Source organism: Lynx rufus, unplaced genomic scaffold (genome assembly GCF_022079265.1).
Source record: "Lynx rufus isolate CCGP_SWC_20201006 ecotype Redwood Valley unplaced genomic scaffold, mLynRuf1.p SCAF_7, whole genome shotgun sequence".
Classification (NCBI taxonomy): Eukaryota; Metazoa; Chordata; class Mammalia; order Carnivora; family Felidae; genus Lynx; species Lynx rufus.
This window is the reverse complement of record NW_025814889.1, coordinates 50,069,971-50,088,017: the sequence shown is the minus strand read 5'-3', so window position 1 is coordinate 50,088,017 and position 18,047 is coordinate 50,069,971. Positions and strand designations below refer to the sequence as shown.

At 35.8% G+C, this 18,047-nt stretch overlaps 1 protein-coding gene across 1 annotated transcript; it reads right to left on the bottom strand.

Annotated features, from left to right (window-relative positions):
* Window positions 1-3,378: 3,378 nt before the first annotated feature.
* MGST1 (microsomal glutathione S-transferase 1) lies at window positions 3,379-17,131 on the bottom strand. Its single transcript, XM_047067291.1, has 3 exons — window positions 17,006-17,131; window positions 14,735-14,829; window positions 3,379-3,867 (listed from the first exon to the last, which is right to left on the bottom strand). Exons 1-3 carry the CDS (start codon window positions 17,129-17,131, stop codon window positions 3,621-3,623), a joined length of 468 nt encoding a protein of 155 aa, XP_046923247.1. The 3' UTR covers window positions 3,379-3,620.
* Between the last annotated feature and the right edge of the window lie 916 nt (window positions 17,132-18,047).

The following is an 18,047-nucleotide window of genomic DNA, read 5'->3' as shown; positions in this document are numbered from 1 at the left end:
ACTCACCATCTTTCACAACATGCCCCATCCAAATAAGTACATCTTATAAATAGATGTCCCCACCTGCTCAGAAGATTCTATGCAATATCATAAGATAAAACAATAGGGCTTATATCCTAAATAATATCGATTCAATTTTATATATAAAATTGTGTGTACAGATGCTAGCTGTAGAGATTTTAATGAAACATGTCCCACCTTTCACCCTCATTTGAGAGCCACTGCATCCTCTCCAACAAAACTCCCATCGCTTCCCTACATACGGCATCTATAAGAATTACAGATAAATATCTTCTGATTTCTGCAGAAAAATCTTGACTTACGGTAGAGCTGTTTTAGGGTAGGTGAGGGGATAGCAAGGCATGAGTGAAGGGAGATGGCGAAGTTTGAAGAAGTAACATGTTACCCAATCACTAAGTATCCATAACGGTTAGTACTGGTGATGGTGCAGGTACCGGCTGTGTGTGTGTGAGATGTAGGGTTTGAGAATACGACGTGTGTGGGTGCGAGTATTTATATGCATGTCTGTGTACATGAATGAGAACACGTATACAAAAATAAATAAAACACAATCATCACTTTCAGAGTTCCAGTTAAGTGGCAGAACCATGAACATATCCACCATATGCCTCGCAGATAACAGTGTGTGTAAACTGTGCACTCTCTTTTCCACGTCTGTCCGATCACAGGTGAGTTGCTCACTGTGCACTTTGCTCTAAAGCCCAGGGTATCATGCGGTCAAGTGGGGAATCCTTGGTGCAGGAGAGACTAGACCAGTATTTGTCCCCTTCATCCATCTGCTTCCATTAAAACAATTCCACTGGGGCACGTAGGTAGTTCAGTCGATTGAGCCTCCTACTTCAGCTCACGTCATGATCTCATGGTTTGTGAATTCGAGCCCTGCATCAGGCTGTCTGCTGTCAGCACAGAGTCCGCTTTGGATCTTCTGTCTCCCTCTCAATGCCCCTCCCCATCTCTCTCAAACATAAATAAACATTAAAAAAAAAAAAATGATTCCACTAGTGAATCTCCCAACATCTACAGCTTCTCTTGTAAGGGAAAATAGAGTTGGAAACCATTTAAAATTGTCTTTACAGGGCGTCTGGGTGGCTCAGTCGGTTAAGCATCTGACTTCAGCTCACGTCATGACCCCGCAGTTCATGACTTGAGCCCCGCGTCGGGCTCTGTGTTGACAGCTCTGAGCCCGGAGCCTGCTTCAGTTTCTGTGTCTCCTTCTCTCTCTGCCCCTCCCCTACTTGCACTCTCTCTGTCTCTCAAAAATAAATAAACATTAAAAAAATTGTTTTAAATTAAAAAAATAAAATTGTCTTTGCAAGTATTCAAACTTGGGAAGTAAATGAAGTAGGTTACTTCTGGACATTTTCATTTTTTCTTAAGTGTTTTCTGCACATACACATAGTTCTTATGCCTCTGAGAATATAAAACTTAAACGTCTTTTTTTTTTGTCCTGACAGTTTAGTGATGGGTATCAAATATTAGTAACTGAATGGGTAACCATTAAGATAACCACAGTCTACTCAGCTAATACTCTCAGAAGCATTACTAGGGAAGTAGAAATTTAAAAAAAACAAAGAGAAGAATGACCATGGTTAAAGATCTCACATGAAGCTAAGAAAACTTCAGCTAACTGAATCGTTAAGCCTGATAGATTACTCAGACAATTTTTCACATGGAGAACACTTAATTGTTTAGAAAGTATTTTTTTATAGGCTCCACACACAGAGATCATTAGACCTTTAAAAAATCTCACAAAAAGTTTGAGGAAAATGAAGCTCAGACAGGGTAAATAGGTTATCCAAATCCAAAGAGCAGGGAGAGAGAGAGAGAGAGAGAGAGAGAGAGTGTGTGTGTGTGTGTGTGTGTTTATGCAGGTAGATCCAATCCTTGAACTTTGGGCCTTTCACTTCTAAGCTCATGGTCTTTTCCATTAATTACACCACAAGCTTTTCTGAAGCCAAGACCCATGCTATGCCCAAGCTGCTTTTAAATAGAAAAAAAAAAAGTAAAAAGAAACTTGTACAGAATTCTCCATAGGCCAACAGTTTCTGTTTATGTACTTAAGAGTTGCTCAAATTATGAGACCTAAAATATTACACAATGATATTCTCTTGTGCGGTAAACCTGAATGAACAATTATGAGAGCCACTAAAAGCACTTTTTTAAAGAAATATGTATTTATAATTGAGACTAATCAAGAGATAGCAAAACTAATAATATAAATTTAGTGGCAAGTGTAATATTGATATTTTAGAAGTTCATCCTTTATTATAAGATATTAAGTACACATAATTCCATTTAAAAATCTAAATCTGTGTGGATTTATATGTGTTTATATGTTTGTATACTTATATATATTTCATGAATTTTTATATGTATATATTAATATTTTTATGTGGAAACCAAACAGCATTATTAGAATGCTCAACCCATTGGGTGAAAGTTTATAGGAAAACAGGATTTGGGTAGTGTCAATTTGTCCCCATGTATGATTACAAAAATATAAAGATATCTTTACAATGGACAAATATGGTTGATACAACCTTACTAAGTTGATCAAATTGAACAACACCAATTAACAGGGCAAACTGACATCATATGCTTATTGATATGTTGTAATGTGGAAGACACAGCGTCACCAAAAATGTTTAATCTGAATATAAGAACAAGAAAACAATAGAAAAATAAAGTCAGATTAAGGTTCATCCCGTAAAATGAGCATTTACTCCTCAAAAAAAATGTCAATGTTATTAAAGACAAAAAAAAAAAAAAGAAAGAAAAGAAAAGAAAATGAAAGAACTCTTCAATTTCATTGAAAACTAAATAGAAACAATAACAAAATGCTTGTGTGGTCCTTGTTTGATTCCTGGATCAAAACTATAGCAGTTATAAAGGACGCTATTAGGAAAATCAGGGAAATTTAGAAATGAATTATATATAACATTATTATATTAATGTTAAATTTCTTGTGTGTGATCATGATATTGCACTTATTTGGAGATTGTCTTATTCATAGAAGATCCATGTTGAAGTATTTAGAAGTGAAGTATCATGATTTCTGCAACCTACTTTGAAATGATTCAGAAAAAAACATTGAGTGAGTGAAAGCAAGTAAGAAAAATGTTAACAGTTGGTAAACTTGGGTGAAACATATATAAAGGAGCATTGTCCTACTTTTCGACTTTCCTGAAGGTTTAAAACTTTTCAAAATATAAGATGGGAAAAATTAAACCAAATTAAACTATTCTTCAAATTCTTTATTTCGTATGTCTGTTTCAGCAATATTGCAATTCAGGGGTATCATACATACACTCACCCTTTTTATAGATTTAAAATATTAAATGTTGAATGAATGTTACAAATTATAATCTGAATTTATCACAAGGCACTTAAATAGGAAATCAAAAGACTTAAGAATTGTGTTAAAATTTCAGTACAAGCATAAGAATAAAGGATATTGGTCATGTTAATATTCAGGCTGTCTGCCCCATCTAAATTTCTCTGCTCCCCTCCCACTTAAAATCTAAAAAAAAAAAAATCATCATAAATTGGAAGTACAGAATTCTTAGAAAATAACTGGATGATGAGTTGTAGGATTCTCCTTACAGGTACAATCTACTCTTTAGCAACCTGTAAGCCATTGAAAAAGTAACTCCATAGCCAAGAAAGAAAGCCAAAGCACGATTTGGCTGGGGAAGGGGTGTCAGATACGCGACTGTGTGGTAGATCCGTGCTCCAACAAAGAGTCTGAAGTGCAGGATGGCTGTAGAGAGATCTGGACCACTCAAGGAATACAGAAGGCCAATGCCAAGAAATGGCACAATGTTTTCAAGGTCATTCAGGTGAGCTCTGTGGGAAATTAGCAAAACACTACTTTCAAAATCAGTAGACATATATTCATTTTTCCATTCTTTTAAAACTAAACGGATTTTTTAAAATGCGTATTTATTTCATTTTTGTTTAAATTGCCTTGCCCTTTAACCATCTGGCTTTTATTTAGCATATCATTATTTTTGTTTCTATTATTAGTGTATCTCAACATATAATAACGAAGACACTTTGCACTTTCAGGAATATCAGTCTTAAAGCTCTTTTATATTATCCCAATAGAAGCAGTGACAGTGATACACACACAATAATGTCTCAGTGAATGCTTTGTTCATGCACTGGGGCCAGAAGGGAAGCCATCTAGTTCAACTCCTAGCCCATGCATCAGTCCCTTAGCAGAATCCCCAGTGAGTATCACCTAGACTTGATTAAGCACTCTGAGGGAAAGGGGATTCTCTGCCTTTGAAAGTAGTATATTCTAAACATCTCTCCTTTCCCTATATACCAAAGCCAAGCCTTCCTTCTTTTCCTTTTGAATGGTACCCTTTATTTCTCCAGCTGCTCTGATTACCTTGCAACTTTCCTTTTATCTTGTATTGAATGTATATATGGTCTCAAATTCTTTCCAGAACATGGTGAGATAGGATTAAATAAATACATATGTAAAATGTTTTCTAATCATCACTGATTTCTGTCTGCCCAAATGCAAGTAACTTACTTTAAGCTATTCATTTATCTTAACATTTCCAAGACATATTACTTTATGTTTTTAATTATTTGTCCCACATGTCATCGATATCAATTTTTTCAGTATTGCATACTGAAAGCATACTTCATTTCACTTCATTTGTAGCCCCACTCAGTCCCTGACATTGGATTTACATGTGGAAATTTACATATTTCTATACTAATAGAAATAGTTTTACATGTGGAAGTAATGAAAAGAAAAAAAAAGTCAAGGTTAAAAATGAAATGGGGAGATTCTGGAAAATCTTTATCTGCAAAGTATCTCCAATGGCAAATTGTTACTAGAAACTTTTTGGTGGGGTCGATAAAGTCTCAAAAATTACAACAGGAAACCCAACAGTCTTTCTTGGAGACTCTTTCTCCTGTGTCCACACTGAAAACCCAGTGTCTGATCACCAGGGGGCGCTGTGCACACAGTTGCTGCATCTCTAAGGATACTAACTCCTTTCAGAACTAAGGTCAATGGTTATTGACAACCTGACTAGAAGATCAGCTTCAATAATGGCTTTCTCCTCTAGAAGTACAGTGGGCATGGGGGGTGGGAATGGGAAGGGAAAGTGGGGAAGAATCTGAAATCTCATAATAAAATATCTTTTATTAAGCTTTCACACATGACACTTGGATCCTCCCTTCAAACTTACTAATGCTATTGAGAGTCTAATTGTTATCACTTTCAAGTCCCGGGCAATGTTATGAGTATAGGGTCATGATTAGCATCATGGATGTGATTACCTTCTCTAGAAGGGAGGTACAAAAAGGTAAAGACAAAGTTTTAAACTGCTTACTGTCTTTTTGGTGGTTTTAGTAACTCCACAAAGCACTACTCACCTTTTCTAAAGTTTATTCTTTTTTACCATAACACTTATAATTTTCTGATACAGTTTGAAATTTTCACATTGATTCTCTGTCCTGAAACTATTTTAGATCCACACGCTTGACACAGTCCATTTTTAAGACTGGCTGATTTACTCTGCAGGACTGCTAACTTAACAAATATATAACTAAGTGAAGCAGAGGCTAAAATTTTATTCATGCTATCTAGCACAGACTTCTTAGAAGAAAAACATTCTTGTTTAATAAATAACTTGGGATTGAATTTTTGCATAAGAAAAAAATGTGAATTTCATTTTGGTACTGGTAGAACAAGAGAGCCTGCAAAATGATGTCTTGCTGGCCATCATCCGAAGCAAAGAAGGTACAGTGCAACTTCCCAGGGAGAGGCCACTGAAGGACACCGTCAGAGCTCTGTCTAACCTACAGCTTGAAATGTTTGCATTGCCGTAAAATGACTCAATTTAGTCAAGTCTATTTTAGCCACATTTCTTAAGTTGGTTTGTCGAGAGTTGAGGAAAGAGCCAAGTTTATGCTAGTCTCACAAAATGTAGACAATGGAAACACGCACAAATGTAGGGACCAGACTGACAGGGAATCTGCAGAAATCTTGGGAGAGGTTTCAGACTCTCACTGGGAATCAAAAATGTGATAATGTAAATATGATCTAGATCCTAAAGGGACTAGAGACTCTAACTGATACCTGAATTACAGAAGTAATTTTTTCTTATTTCAGTATCCATTTCATTCTTCATATTCACCAAACAGAAGTGGTGCCATCAGCTATACTCATGATGTTTCCTATCTTAACTATTCGCCACAAAACTAACTATCTGTATGTTTGAGTATGGTTGTGAAAACACTTCATTGTTTCTTTAATTTTATATAAGTTTACTTATTCCTTGAAATGTGCCTAGAATTGCACCATGTGTGGATGAGCATTAGAAAATACTAGATGTGGGGCGCCTGGGTAGCTCAGTCGATTAAGCATCCGACTTCAGCTCAGGTCATGACCTTGTGGTTTGTGAGCCTCAGCCCTGTGTTAGGCTCTGTGCTGACAGCTCAGAGCCTGAAGCCTGCTTCAGATTCAGTGTATCCCTCTCTCTGTCCCTTCCCTGCTCATGCTCTCTCTCTCTCAAAAATAAATAAACATTTAAAAAAAGAGAAAAGAATACACTAAATGAGAAATTGATATATAACTTTGATGTTTCAGTGTTAGGACACGGTAATTAATAGATCAGTAATAGAATCCCAACAACAACAAAAATTCTGTGGGTGAAAAAGGGACAGCCAAGATGGTGACACAGGAGGCTCCTGAACTCCCTCCCTTCCATAGCCACATCAAATGTAGAGCTCCACACAAAGTAATTACATCTGAAAGAAATCCAGAAAACAACTGTGTGACTCCTAGACATTGAACAATACCCATCTTTAAGGCTGAGACACAGTCTTGCCATAAACCCTACCCCCAGCTTACTGTCACACAACTGAGAGGGAATTTCCAACTCCCAGCTTCTTCCTGAGGAGGAGTGGGTTTGGACTTCACATTTAGTGCCCAAACATTTAAGACTCTCACCCCAGGACAGAACCCCCAAAATATCTTGCTCTGAAAATTACTGAGGATTGCATCTCAAAGACCCACGAGACTTACAACAAATAAAATAGAGAAGTTAAGGGATGTACAAGACTTGTGTGTCAGCACAGAGGGAGCAGGAAAAATTGTCCATCTCCCAGTCTTTCTCTTAAAGGCCTGCAACTACATACTTTGAAATCTACTGCCTAAACATCAGCACGCTTGTATCTAGGTTCAGTCTTTGATCCTTTGTAGAAACCAGGGAAGCCGGCGGATACCTCCCTGGCCTTCTCTCTCTAGCTTGATCCCAGTCACCACTATCTCCCTGGAAGGAGTTTATACACATGTATGCACTCCAACCTTTATGGCTGCAGTCCTAGGGAGGGGTCCCTGGGTCACCTGGCCCTGATCAGCACTAACAGTCACGAGTTAGCTAGTTAGATTTTATTCCCAAAAAACATAGCAAAGAATCAGTTCTCCACAAGTTCAAGCAGTCACTTCGGCTATCTGTCCACATGGCTATACGCAGGCCCAGCACAGATGGAGTTGACAAAAATGCCCAAACCCCAGTATCTCCTTAGAAGGGGCATAACTACATACTTTCCCAGCTGTTACTTAAATGTCCAGCTTCCAATTAGCCTATATTTAAATGTTGACTGTGATCCTCCCTTTGGAACACTTGACAAATCTTGACATACCTTGAACTATTGGGAGCCAGTAAAAACAAAGATGGCAGCTTAGACTGTCATGAAGGTCTGAGAGACAACAGGGCTCAGGCTAGGATAATTGACAAGGTTCATTTCCTACATGAGACCACTCTGTCAAGACTGAGAGAAGTGGTTGTTTTATCTAATGCACAGAAACCAACACAGTGCCAAGGAAGACGAAAAAACAGAAGAATATGTTTCAAACCAAAGAACAAGATAAATCTACAGGAACAGATCTTAATGAAACAGAAATAACTAGATTTACTTAATACAGAGTTCAAAATAATGATCATAAGATGCTCACTAAGGTCAGGAAAGAAATGCATGAACAAAGCGAGATTTACAACAGAAATAGAAAATATTAAAAAGTGCCTAAAAGAAAACACAGAGCAGAAGAATATAGTAACTGAATTTAAAAATTCAATAGAGTGGTTCATCAATAGACTAGGTCAAGTAGAATAAAGGATCAGTAAACTTGAAGACATAGCAGTAAATTCATCCAATTATAGGCAAAAAAAGAAAAAAAATAATGAAAAAGTAAATATAGTTTATGGAACTTATGGAATATAATTAAAAAGATTAATTTTATGTATGTATGTATGTATATATGTATGTATGTATGTATTATGGAGGTCCCAGAAGTAGAAGAGGGTGAAAAGGGGGCAGAAAGCTTAGCCCAAAAAATAATGGTTAACACCTTCCCTAACCTGGAGAAATAAACAGATATCCAGATACAGGAACCTCAGAAACTACAAAAAAATATGAATCCAAAGAGACCCACACTGAAACACATTATAAGTAAATTACCAAAAGTTAAAGACAGGAGAGACTCTTAAAACCTGCAAGAGAAAAGCAGGTTGTTTTATACAAAGGAACCCTATAAAACTATCAGAATATTTTTTACCAGAAACTACAAGGCAGAAGGGAGTGGATGATATATTCTACCGTTTTAAAAGAAAACAACAACAACAACAATAAAAAACCTGCCATCAGGAATCCTATACCTGACAAAGTTGTCCTTCAGATGGAAGAAGAGATAAGAGTTTTCCAAATAAAAGCTGAAAGTGTTCATCACCACTAAAGCAGCTAGAAATATTAAAGGGTGTTCTTTAAGCTGAAACAAAAGGACAGTAATTAGTAAGAAGAAAATGTATGAAAGTATAAAACTCATCAGTAAAAGCAAATATAATTAAATTCAAAACACACTAATGTAATGATGGTGGGTAAATCACATAACTCTAGTATAAAGACTAAAAGATAGGCACCTGGGTGGCTCAGTCGGTTAAGCAACCGACTTCAGCTCAGGTCATTATCTCATGATCTGTAGGTTTGAGCCCCATGTCGGGCTCTGTGCTGACAGCTCAGAGCCTGGACCCTGCTTCGGATTCTGTGTCTCCCTCTCCCTCTTCCCCTCCCCTGCTCGTGCTCTGTCTCTCTCTCTCTCTTTCAAAATTAAACACTAAAAAAAAAATTAAAAAAGAAAAGACTAAAAGACAAAAGTAGTATAAATAACTATAACAAAAGATACAGAATGAATGGATAAAAAAAAAAAACAAGATAAAACTAGATGCTGACTACAAGAGACTCATTTCTGCTTTAAGGACACAAAGACTGAAAGTGAAGGGATGGAAAAAGATATTCCATGGAAATGGAACACAAAAGAAAGCAGGAATAGCTACACTTATATCAGACAAAACAGGCTTCAAGCTAAAGATTATAAGAGATAAAGAAAGCCATTATATAATGATGAAGGAGGTCAATTCATCCAGAGGATATAACATTAGTAAATATTTATACACCTATCATAGAAGCATCTAAATATATAAAGCAAATATTAACAGACCAAAAGGGAGAAATGACAATATAGTAATAATAGTAGGGGATTTTAATACCCCACTTTCAACAATGGATAGATCATCCAGGGACACCTAGGTGGCTCAGTCGATTAAGCATCTGACTCTTGATTATTGGCTCAGGTCATGATCTCACGGTTTGTGGGTTTGAGCTCTGTATCAGGCTCCTCACTATCAGCTTAAGATTCTATCTCTCCCTCTCTCTCTGCCTCCCCAAAATAAATAAAATTTAAAAAATAACAATGGACAGATTATCCAGACATAAAATCAATATGAAAACATTGGAGTTAAATTCTATACATAAGCTCAGATGAGCCCAAAGACATTTTTTAAACGTGCCACCCAACAACAACAGAATACACATTCTTCTCAAATACACATAGAACTTTCTCCAGGACAGATCATATGTTAGGCCAAAAAACAAGACTTAATAAATTTAAGAAGTATGAAATCATATCATCAATTCCAATCATAACTGTACTAAACCAGAAATCAATTACAAGAAAAAAAACTGGAAAATTCACAAATATGTAGAGATTAAACAACATACTACTAAACAACCAAAGGGTTAAAGAAGAAATAAAGAGAAATAAAAAAATATATTGAGACAAATGAAGATAAAACAGAAAACACCAAAACTTATGGGAAAAGCAAAAGCAGTTTGAAGATGGAAGTTTGTGATGATAAATCCTACAGGAAGAAAAGGAAAGATATCAAATAAACAACCTAACTTTACACCTCAAGAAACAAGAAAATGGCAAATAATCTAACCCCAAAGTTAGCAGAAGGAAATAACAAAAATCATAGTGGAAATAAATGGAATCTAGCCTAAACAGACAATAGAAAAGGTCAATGAAATGAAGAACTGGTTTTTTAAAAAGATAAAATAGATAAACCTTTAGATTTAACATGAAAAAATGAGGAAGGATGCAAATAAATAAAATTAGAATTGAAAGTAGAGACATTCTGGGGTGCCTGGGTGGCTCAGTCCAACTTCGGCTCAGGTCATGATCTCACGGTCCGTGAGTTCAAGCCCCACGTCGGGCTCTGTGCTGACAGCTCGGAGCCTGAAGTCTGCTTTGGATTCTGTGTCTCCCTCTTTCTCTGACCCTCCCCCATTCATGCTCTGTCTCTCTCTGTCTCAAAAATAAATAAACGTTAAAAAAAATTAAAAAAAAAAAAGGAAGTAGAGACATTCCAACTGATACCAGAGACATACAAAGGAGACTAGTATGAACAATTAGACACCAACAAACTGGACAACCAACTTGAAGAAATGGACAAATTCCTGGAAACATACAACATACCAAGATGGAATCATGAAGAACTAGAAAATCTGAGTAGACCAATTACTAGTAATGAGACTGAATCAATAATCAAAACCTCCCAACGAAGAAACCTAGGGCCAGATGACTTCACTGGTTAATTCTACTGATCAATTAAAGAAGAACTAATACCAATTCTTCTCAAAGTCTTCCAAAACAGTAGAAGAGAACAGAATACTTCTAAACTCATTTGACAAGGCCAGCATTACCCTGATGCCAAAGCCAGATAAAGGCACTATAAGAGAAGAAAAACAGGTCAATATCCTGATGAACATAGATAGGAAAATCCTCAACAAAATACTAGCAAACCAAATACAACAGTTTAATTGAAAAAGATTTAAAAAATCATATACCATTATCAAATGAAATTTAATACAGAGATGCAAGAATGGTTCAACATCTATAAATCAACACCACATTAACAAAAAGAAGGATAAAAATCATATTGTCATCTCAAGAGATGCAGAAAAAGCATTTGACAAAATTCAAAATTCCTCATGATAGAGACTCTGAACAAATTGGACATAGAGGGAATATACTTCAACATAATGAAGTCCACATATGTCAATCCCATGGCTAATGTCATACATCATGAAAAGCTGAAAGTTTTTCCTCTAAGATCAGGAATAAGATAAGGATGCCCACTCTCATCACTTTAATTCAGCACAGTGTGGAAATCCTAGCCAGACTAATTAATCAAGAACAGAAAATAAAAATCCAAATTGGAAAGAAAGAAGTAAAATTGTCTCTATTTGCAGATGACATGATATTATATCAGAAACCCTAATTCCACTAAACAACTATTAAAACTAATAAATGAATTCAGTAAAGCTGTAGGATACAAAATCAGTACACAGAAACCAGATGCATTTTATACACTAACAATGAAATATCAGAAAGAATAATTTAAAAAACAATTTAATTTACAATAGAGCAAAAAGAATAAAATACTTAAGGATAAATTTAACCAAGGAAATGAAGATCTATAATTGGAAACTATAAGACACTGATGAAAACAACTGAAGAAGATACAAAGTAATGGAAAGATCTTCTGTGCTCATAGATTGGAAGAACTGATATTGTTAAAATGTTCATGCTACTCAAAGCAATCTACAGATTCAGTGCACTCCCTCTCAAAATCTCAATGGCATTTTTTTAGAGAAATAGAAAAAACAATCCTAAAGTTTGTATGAAAGCATAAAGGCCTGAATAATCCAAAGCAATTGAGAAAGAAGAACAGAGCAAGAGGCATAAGTTCCTGATTTCAAACTGTATTACAAAGCTATAATAATCAAGGCAGTATGGTATTGGCATAAAAGTAGACATATATAGATCAAAGGAACAGAAATAAATCAATGTATTTATAGTCAATTAATTTCCTAGAACTAATTTTCTAGAAAACCCAGAAATAAACCCATGATTTGCAGTCAATTAATTTTTGACAAAAGAGACAATAATATACAAGAAGAAAGTACAGTTTCTTCAATAAACTGTGTTAGGAGAACTGGATATCCACATGCAAAAGAATGAAAACAGGACCCCACTTTATACTATACACAAAAATGAACTCAAAATAGATTGAAGACTTGAATGTAATACCTGAAACCATAAAACTCCTGGAAGAAAACACAGAAGGTAAGCTCCTTGACATTGGTTTTGGCAATTATTATTATTATTTTTTTTTTGGATTTGATGCCAAAAGCAAAGACAACAAAACCAAAAAGAAACACATGGGTCTATATCAAACCAAAAAGCTTCTGTTCAGCAAAGGAAGCCATCATAAAAATGGAAAGACAATCTATGGAATAGGATAAAATATTTGCAAATCACGTATCTGATAGGTGGTTAATATACAAAATATACAAAGAACTTATACAACTCCATAGCAATAATAATAATACAATTGGTAAATGACAAAGGACCTGAATAGTCATTTTTGCCCAAAAAAGACATCCAAAACTATTGGCTGGCAATGGTTTTGATTAGCCTAACCTCTGTTAGGATGGCTATTATCAAAAAAGACGAGAGATAACAAATGCTGGGGAGGATGTGGAAAAAAGGGAACACTGTTGGTGGGAATGCAAACTAGTGAAGCCACTATGGAAAACAGTATGGAGGTTCTAGCCAGATGATCCAGCAATTCCACTTCTGGGCATATATCCAAAAAAAGAAACCATTATTCAAAAGAGATATCTGCATTCCCATGTTCATTACAGCATTCCCAATAGCCAAGATACAGAAACACCCTGAGTGTCCCTCAACGGATGAATGGATAAAGACAATGTGGCATATACATGCAATGGAAGATTATTCACCCTTGAAAAAGAAGTAAATCCTGTTATGTGCAACAACATGGATGAATCTGGAGGACACTATGCTAAATAAAATAAAGCAGACAGAGAAAGATAAATGTTGTATGGTATCAGTTATATAAGGAATCTAAAAGACAGGGAAAAGAAGTCAAACTCATAGAAACAGAGTCGAAAAGTGATTGCCAGATGCTTGGGGGAACTAAGAACAGGTTGGTAAAAAGGTACAAAATTTTAGTCATAAGATGAAGAAGGTCTGTGGATCTAAAGCATAACATGGTGGTTATAGTTAATAACACCATACTGTATAATTGAAATTTGCTAAGAGATTAGAACTTAAATGTTTTCATAAAAAAACAAAGAGGTTGGGGCGCCTGGGTGGCGCAGTCGGTTAAGCGTCCGACTTCAGCCAGGTCACGATCTCGCGGTCCGTGAGTTCGAGCCCCGCGTCAGGCTCTGGGCAGATGGCTCGGAGCCTGGAGCCTGTTTCCGATTCTGTGTCTCCCTCTCTCTCTGCCCCTCCCCCGTTCATGTTCTGTCTCTCTCTGTCCCAAAAATAAAAAAAAAAACAAAAAAAAAAAAACAAAGAGGTTGGTAAATGTGGAGGTGATGGATGTGTTAATGAACACGTTGGGGATAAACCTTTCACAACGTATATTGATCAAATCATGATGCTGTGCACTTTAAATGTCTTATAATTTTGTCAATTACAGTTCAGTAAAGGTGAAAAAAGTTTGAAATTTACATGACTTTATGGAAAGGATTAAGAAATATACACTTGGAACTAGAATTCAATGTGTTTTTTTAAGTATATTAATTATATTAGGAACCTGTGTGAATGGTATCTTGGCTTATTGTTTTTCATTGTTTATTGAATTCTCAGTGCATTAAACATAATACCTACAAAGGACAGAGAGAAAGAAGGGCAAGATTTCCCATGTTCATATTTTGAGTCTTGTTTTTTCAATTTTTATTTATTTATTTTGAGAGAGAGCTAGAGAGTGAGTGAGTGTGTATGAGACGAGGAGGGGCAGAGAGAGAGAGAGAGAGAGAGAGAGAGAGAGAATCCCAAGCAGGCTCCATGCTGTCAGTGCAGAGCCCGACATGGGGCTCCATGTCACAAACAGTGAGATCATGACCTGAGCCAAAATTGAGTCAGACACTTAACTGACTGAGTCACCCACCCACATTTCGAGTCTTATGCAAAAGTATCTTCAACCTTTCACACAAGCTGACACTCTCAACTCTAGAGAAAGATGACAAAACACAAGAATCTACTATCCTCATTTTACCTCCTACCTATAACTACTTTCGAAAAATCCCTACACAGAACAAAGTTATTAACCCCAACAAAGTAGGAAATTGGCAACATGTACAATTGCAGTGAGAGTTGGAGACTTCTACATCCCAATTTTCCATAATTATTATATGGACTATGTAAGATGACTGCTTTTCCCTCTTCTTAGGACCCTCAACATCTCACTGAGCTCCTTGACCAAAACTCTTTGATAAAATAGATAATTTCAGGAGGCAGTGTGTTTACCTTCGCACACGTTCCACTTTGTCATCTGTCCGAAGATATTTCTTGGCATTTTCTCCTTTGCCAAAGCCTGCACAGTCTTCTGGGTTGGCAAAAACCTATTCCAAATACCAAGGAATAAAAAACGCTGTTCAAATACCAAATAACAGGTGAGTATTCTACCTGATAAGTTATTTGGATTTTAACAGAAGAAATACAGGCATCCAGATTGGCCCTTAGGAAAAAATTCAGAGCTCAAGCACAGGTAAGGGTCTATACTTTAAATCTTCATTTTTATTAACAGTCCAAAATTTTTTTAAATAAAAGCATAAATAGGGACTTAAATAAAAACCAATGTATAAAAATAGCAAAAAGGAACCAAAAAGGGAAAAGAGAGCATAATTTTAAGTTATCATTGACTATTATTATGGTGAATTGGCATTTTTTTTCATAGTGATGTTGATATAACTTCTCTCAAGGGTATTAACATTTCCAACTGACTGGTTCATAGGAAAGTTGTAAGTTTACCAGCCAAGGATGTTAGAGAACGGGCAAGAAACATAAAAGAGTGAGGGGCAGGAAATGTATTTTGTACTTTGTTAGGATATGTGTATCTCTTTTCTTTTGCTGAATTAACACTTTGGGTTGAAAAATATAATGAAATATAAGAAGTTGAATTGCATTCCTATAAAGGACATGTTCTACGGCATATATTCATTTATTTCTTCCTGCAATGATTATGCTCTTTGATATGATTTCCCCATCCCTTGAAACTTGAAAAATGCATTTAAGAAATATTTAAGTATGCTCCACTGCTTAATAATTCAAAGCAAAGAAAAACATGAACTACAAAATTAGCCTAATTTACACTTAGAAATCCATAAATATTATAATATTTTTCTTAATATGATATAAACATTTATTTCAGATTAAGATGTTGAAGAGAACTGATGAGAAAGGACATGATACAGGATCAGCTCTTGAAGTCAGCTCTGTCTGGCACACACTAGATGTTCAGTAAACATGTTTCAAACAAGTAAACAAATGTATTACAATGCAAGTGCATGAGATTTGAGTTTAAAGCAGTCTGAATTAGAATCTCAGCATCACCCTTTATTGGTGCATAACGTCTCTGATCTTCAGTTCCTCAACTGTAAAATGGGGGGGCTAACCCTCATTTCCTGTGATAATATGAACGATGATGTAAAATGATCCTGTGATTTCACACATACCAAGAGCACCACACGGCTACATATCATTGGTATTCCACAAATCTGAGTTCCTTTCTCCTTTCCTTATAAGACGGGGAACATTTCTGCTATGCTGTGTGCCATGTTTCTAGAGGACACTGTGGAGCTGGTGGTAGGCAACTACCTTACTGCTTGCTGCCCTAACACCTGGACCTATTAGAGCCTTAAACATGTCTGTGTGTGCCCGCGTTAAAATGTAAATGTCCTTGGGAAGGAATTATACCTCAAGGCAGTAACAGGGAAATATCTTAAGGATGACTGTGAGCTCTGGACAAAAGCAAGTCTCTGGACAAAAACTCAGGACAGGCACTCATAGAGAAATAGGTGTTTCCAGGAAGTAGTTGCTGACAAGGGACGACACCAATGAAAATAGTTTCTCTGTCAAGGTAGCTTTGCTCTACCCCCCTTACTGTGTTAGAAACCCTGCTTGAGTACAGGATATATGTTCCAAAATCTTTCTAATACCTTCCCCAACCCTCCATTTTAGGAAAAAATCACATTCTTATAATGCTGGGTAGAAATAGCATCTACTTAAGAAGTTGGAACTACACAAAATTCAAATGTCTTGTCCCAGTCATAAAAGACTCTATTGATAATCATAAGAACTTAATTCTGTCCCCAAAGGTATATCCTTCACCTGTCATAGAACTGAAGACACCAGTTAACTGTCTGGAAAATGACTATTTTCTAAACTCTAGCAGGCAAAATTAACTCCAAAATTATAGAACGTTTCCTTGAAAACTTTGATACTACAGGAATCTCATATACTAATATGAGGAACATACAGGAATCTCAGGAATCTCATACACTAAGCAGCATGACAAATGGTAAAAGCCACAATGAAAACAACCACTTAGTAGTTTCCAGGAGAAAGTACCTGTTCCATAAATATATCAGATGCATCTGTACCAAATGACTGCATAATGGCATTTGCAATATTAAACAATGTGCCATTGGGCTTTACCAAAAAAAAAAAAGTAAATTAAGAAAATTGTTTTCCCAAATTTCAAGTCTTAAAGGAAAATATCGCCCCTAAATGTCTTACCTTTCTTGTCAATCTAAAGAATGCAGTTGCAGTACTCATAAACATCATTTTTGAAAGAATAATCGTTGTATAGGAAGCAAAGGCCATGAATACTTCATTTTCCATTAGCTCAGTGAGGTCAACCATTTTTTCAATTTTGGTCTGGAATCTTAAAAATATTTTAGACAAGATAGGAAAAGCAGACATAAATACCCCAAATAACTTGACAGTCACATAATGTACTTACATTGCAGCATTAACTATATTGTTCTTAAAAAAGGATCTTGGGTTTATTCACAGAAGAAATCATCTTTTTTTCAATTTCAAAATAAATAGTATCAGGTTGTTTTCTAGTTCTATAACATTAAGCTTGAAGATATCAAACAGGCATGGAGCGAAAATGAAAATGCAGGGGTATGAGAAGCAAAGATAAATGGGCAAAACTCTATAAAGAGAGACTAAAATCATATTTTTGCATCAAACTGCAAGCTGGACCCAAAAGACCAGAGTTCATGGACTGATCTCATTAGAAACATCAAATTATGTACATAGTAGCACCATTAATGTTTGATTGGGAATGCCTAAATTCTAATACATGTCCTGCTTTAGAAACCCAGCTTATAGCTTTTTGCCATTTCAATAGTGTTTAGGATCCCAGGCTACAAGATTTGAATTCCAATCCCACCATTTGGTTAACTTTGGTTCAGAGATTCGACCTCTCTGAAACGAAATTCTTCATTTATAAGATAGCAATAGTAACGGCTCCTAACTTACTGGTTTGTTGCCAGGATTTAATTGAGATAGCATGTGGAATAAATTTATACTTAGCACAGCATCTGGCCCATGAAACACCCTCAGTAAGGTTTATTATATTGTTATGATCATCATTATCAGCATGATTATGGTCATCATCAATACCAACACAAGTGAAGAAGGGGAAACAGGATATTAGAAACACAATGCTAGGCAAATGCAAAGTAAGGAATTGGCATTGATGGTACTTTCATAGAAGGAATAAGGGAAGAAAGATTATCTTTAATTTTTTAAATTAAATTTAATTTAA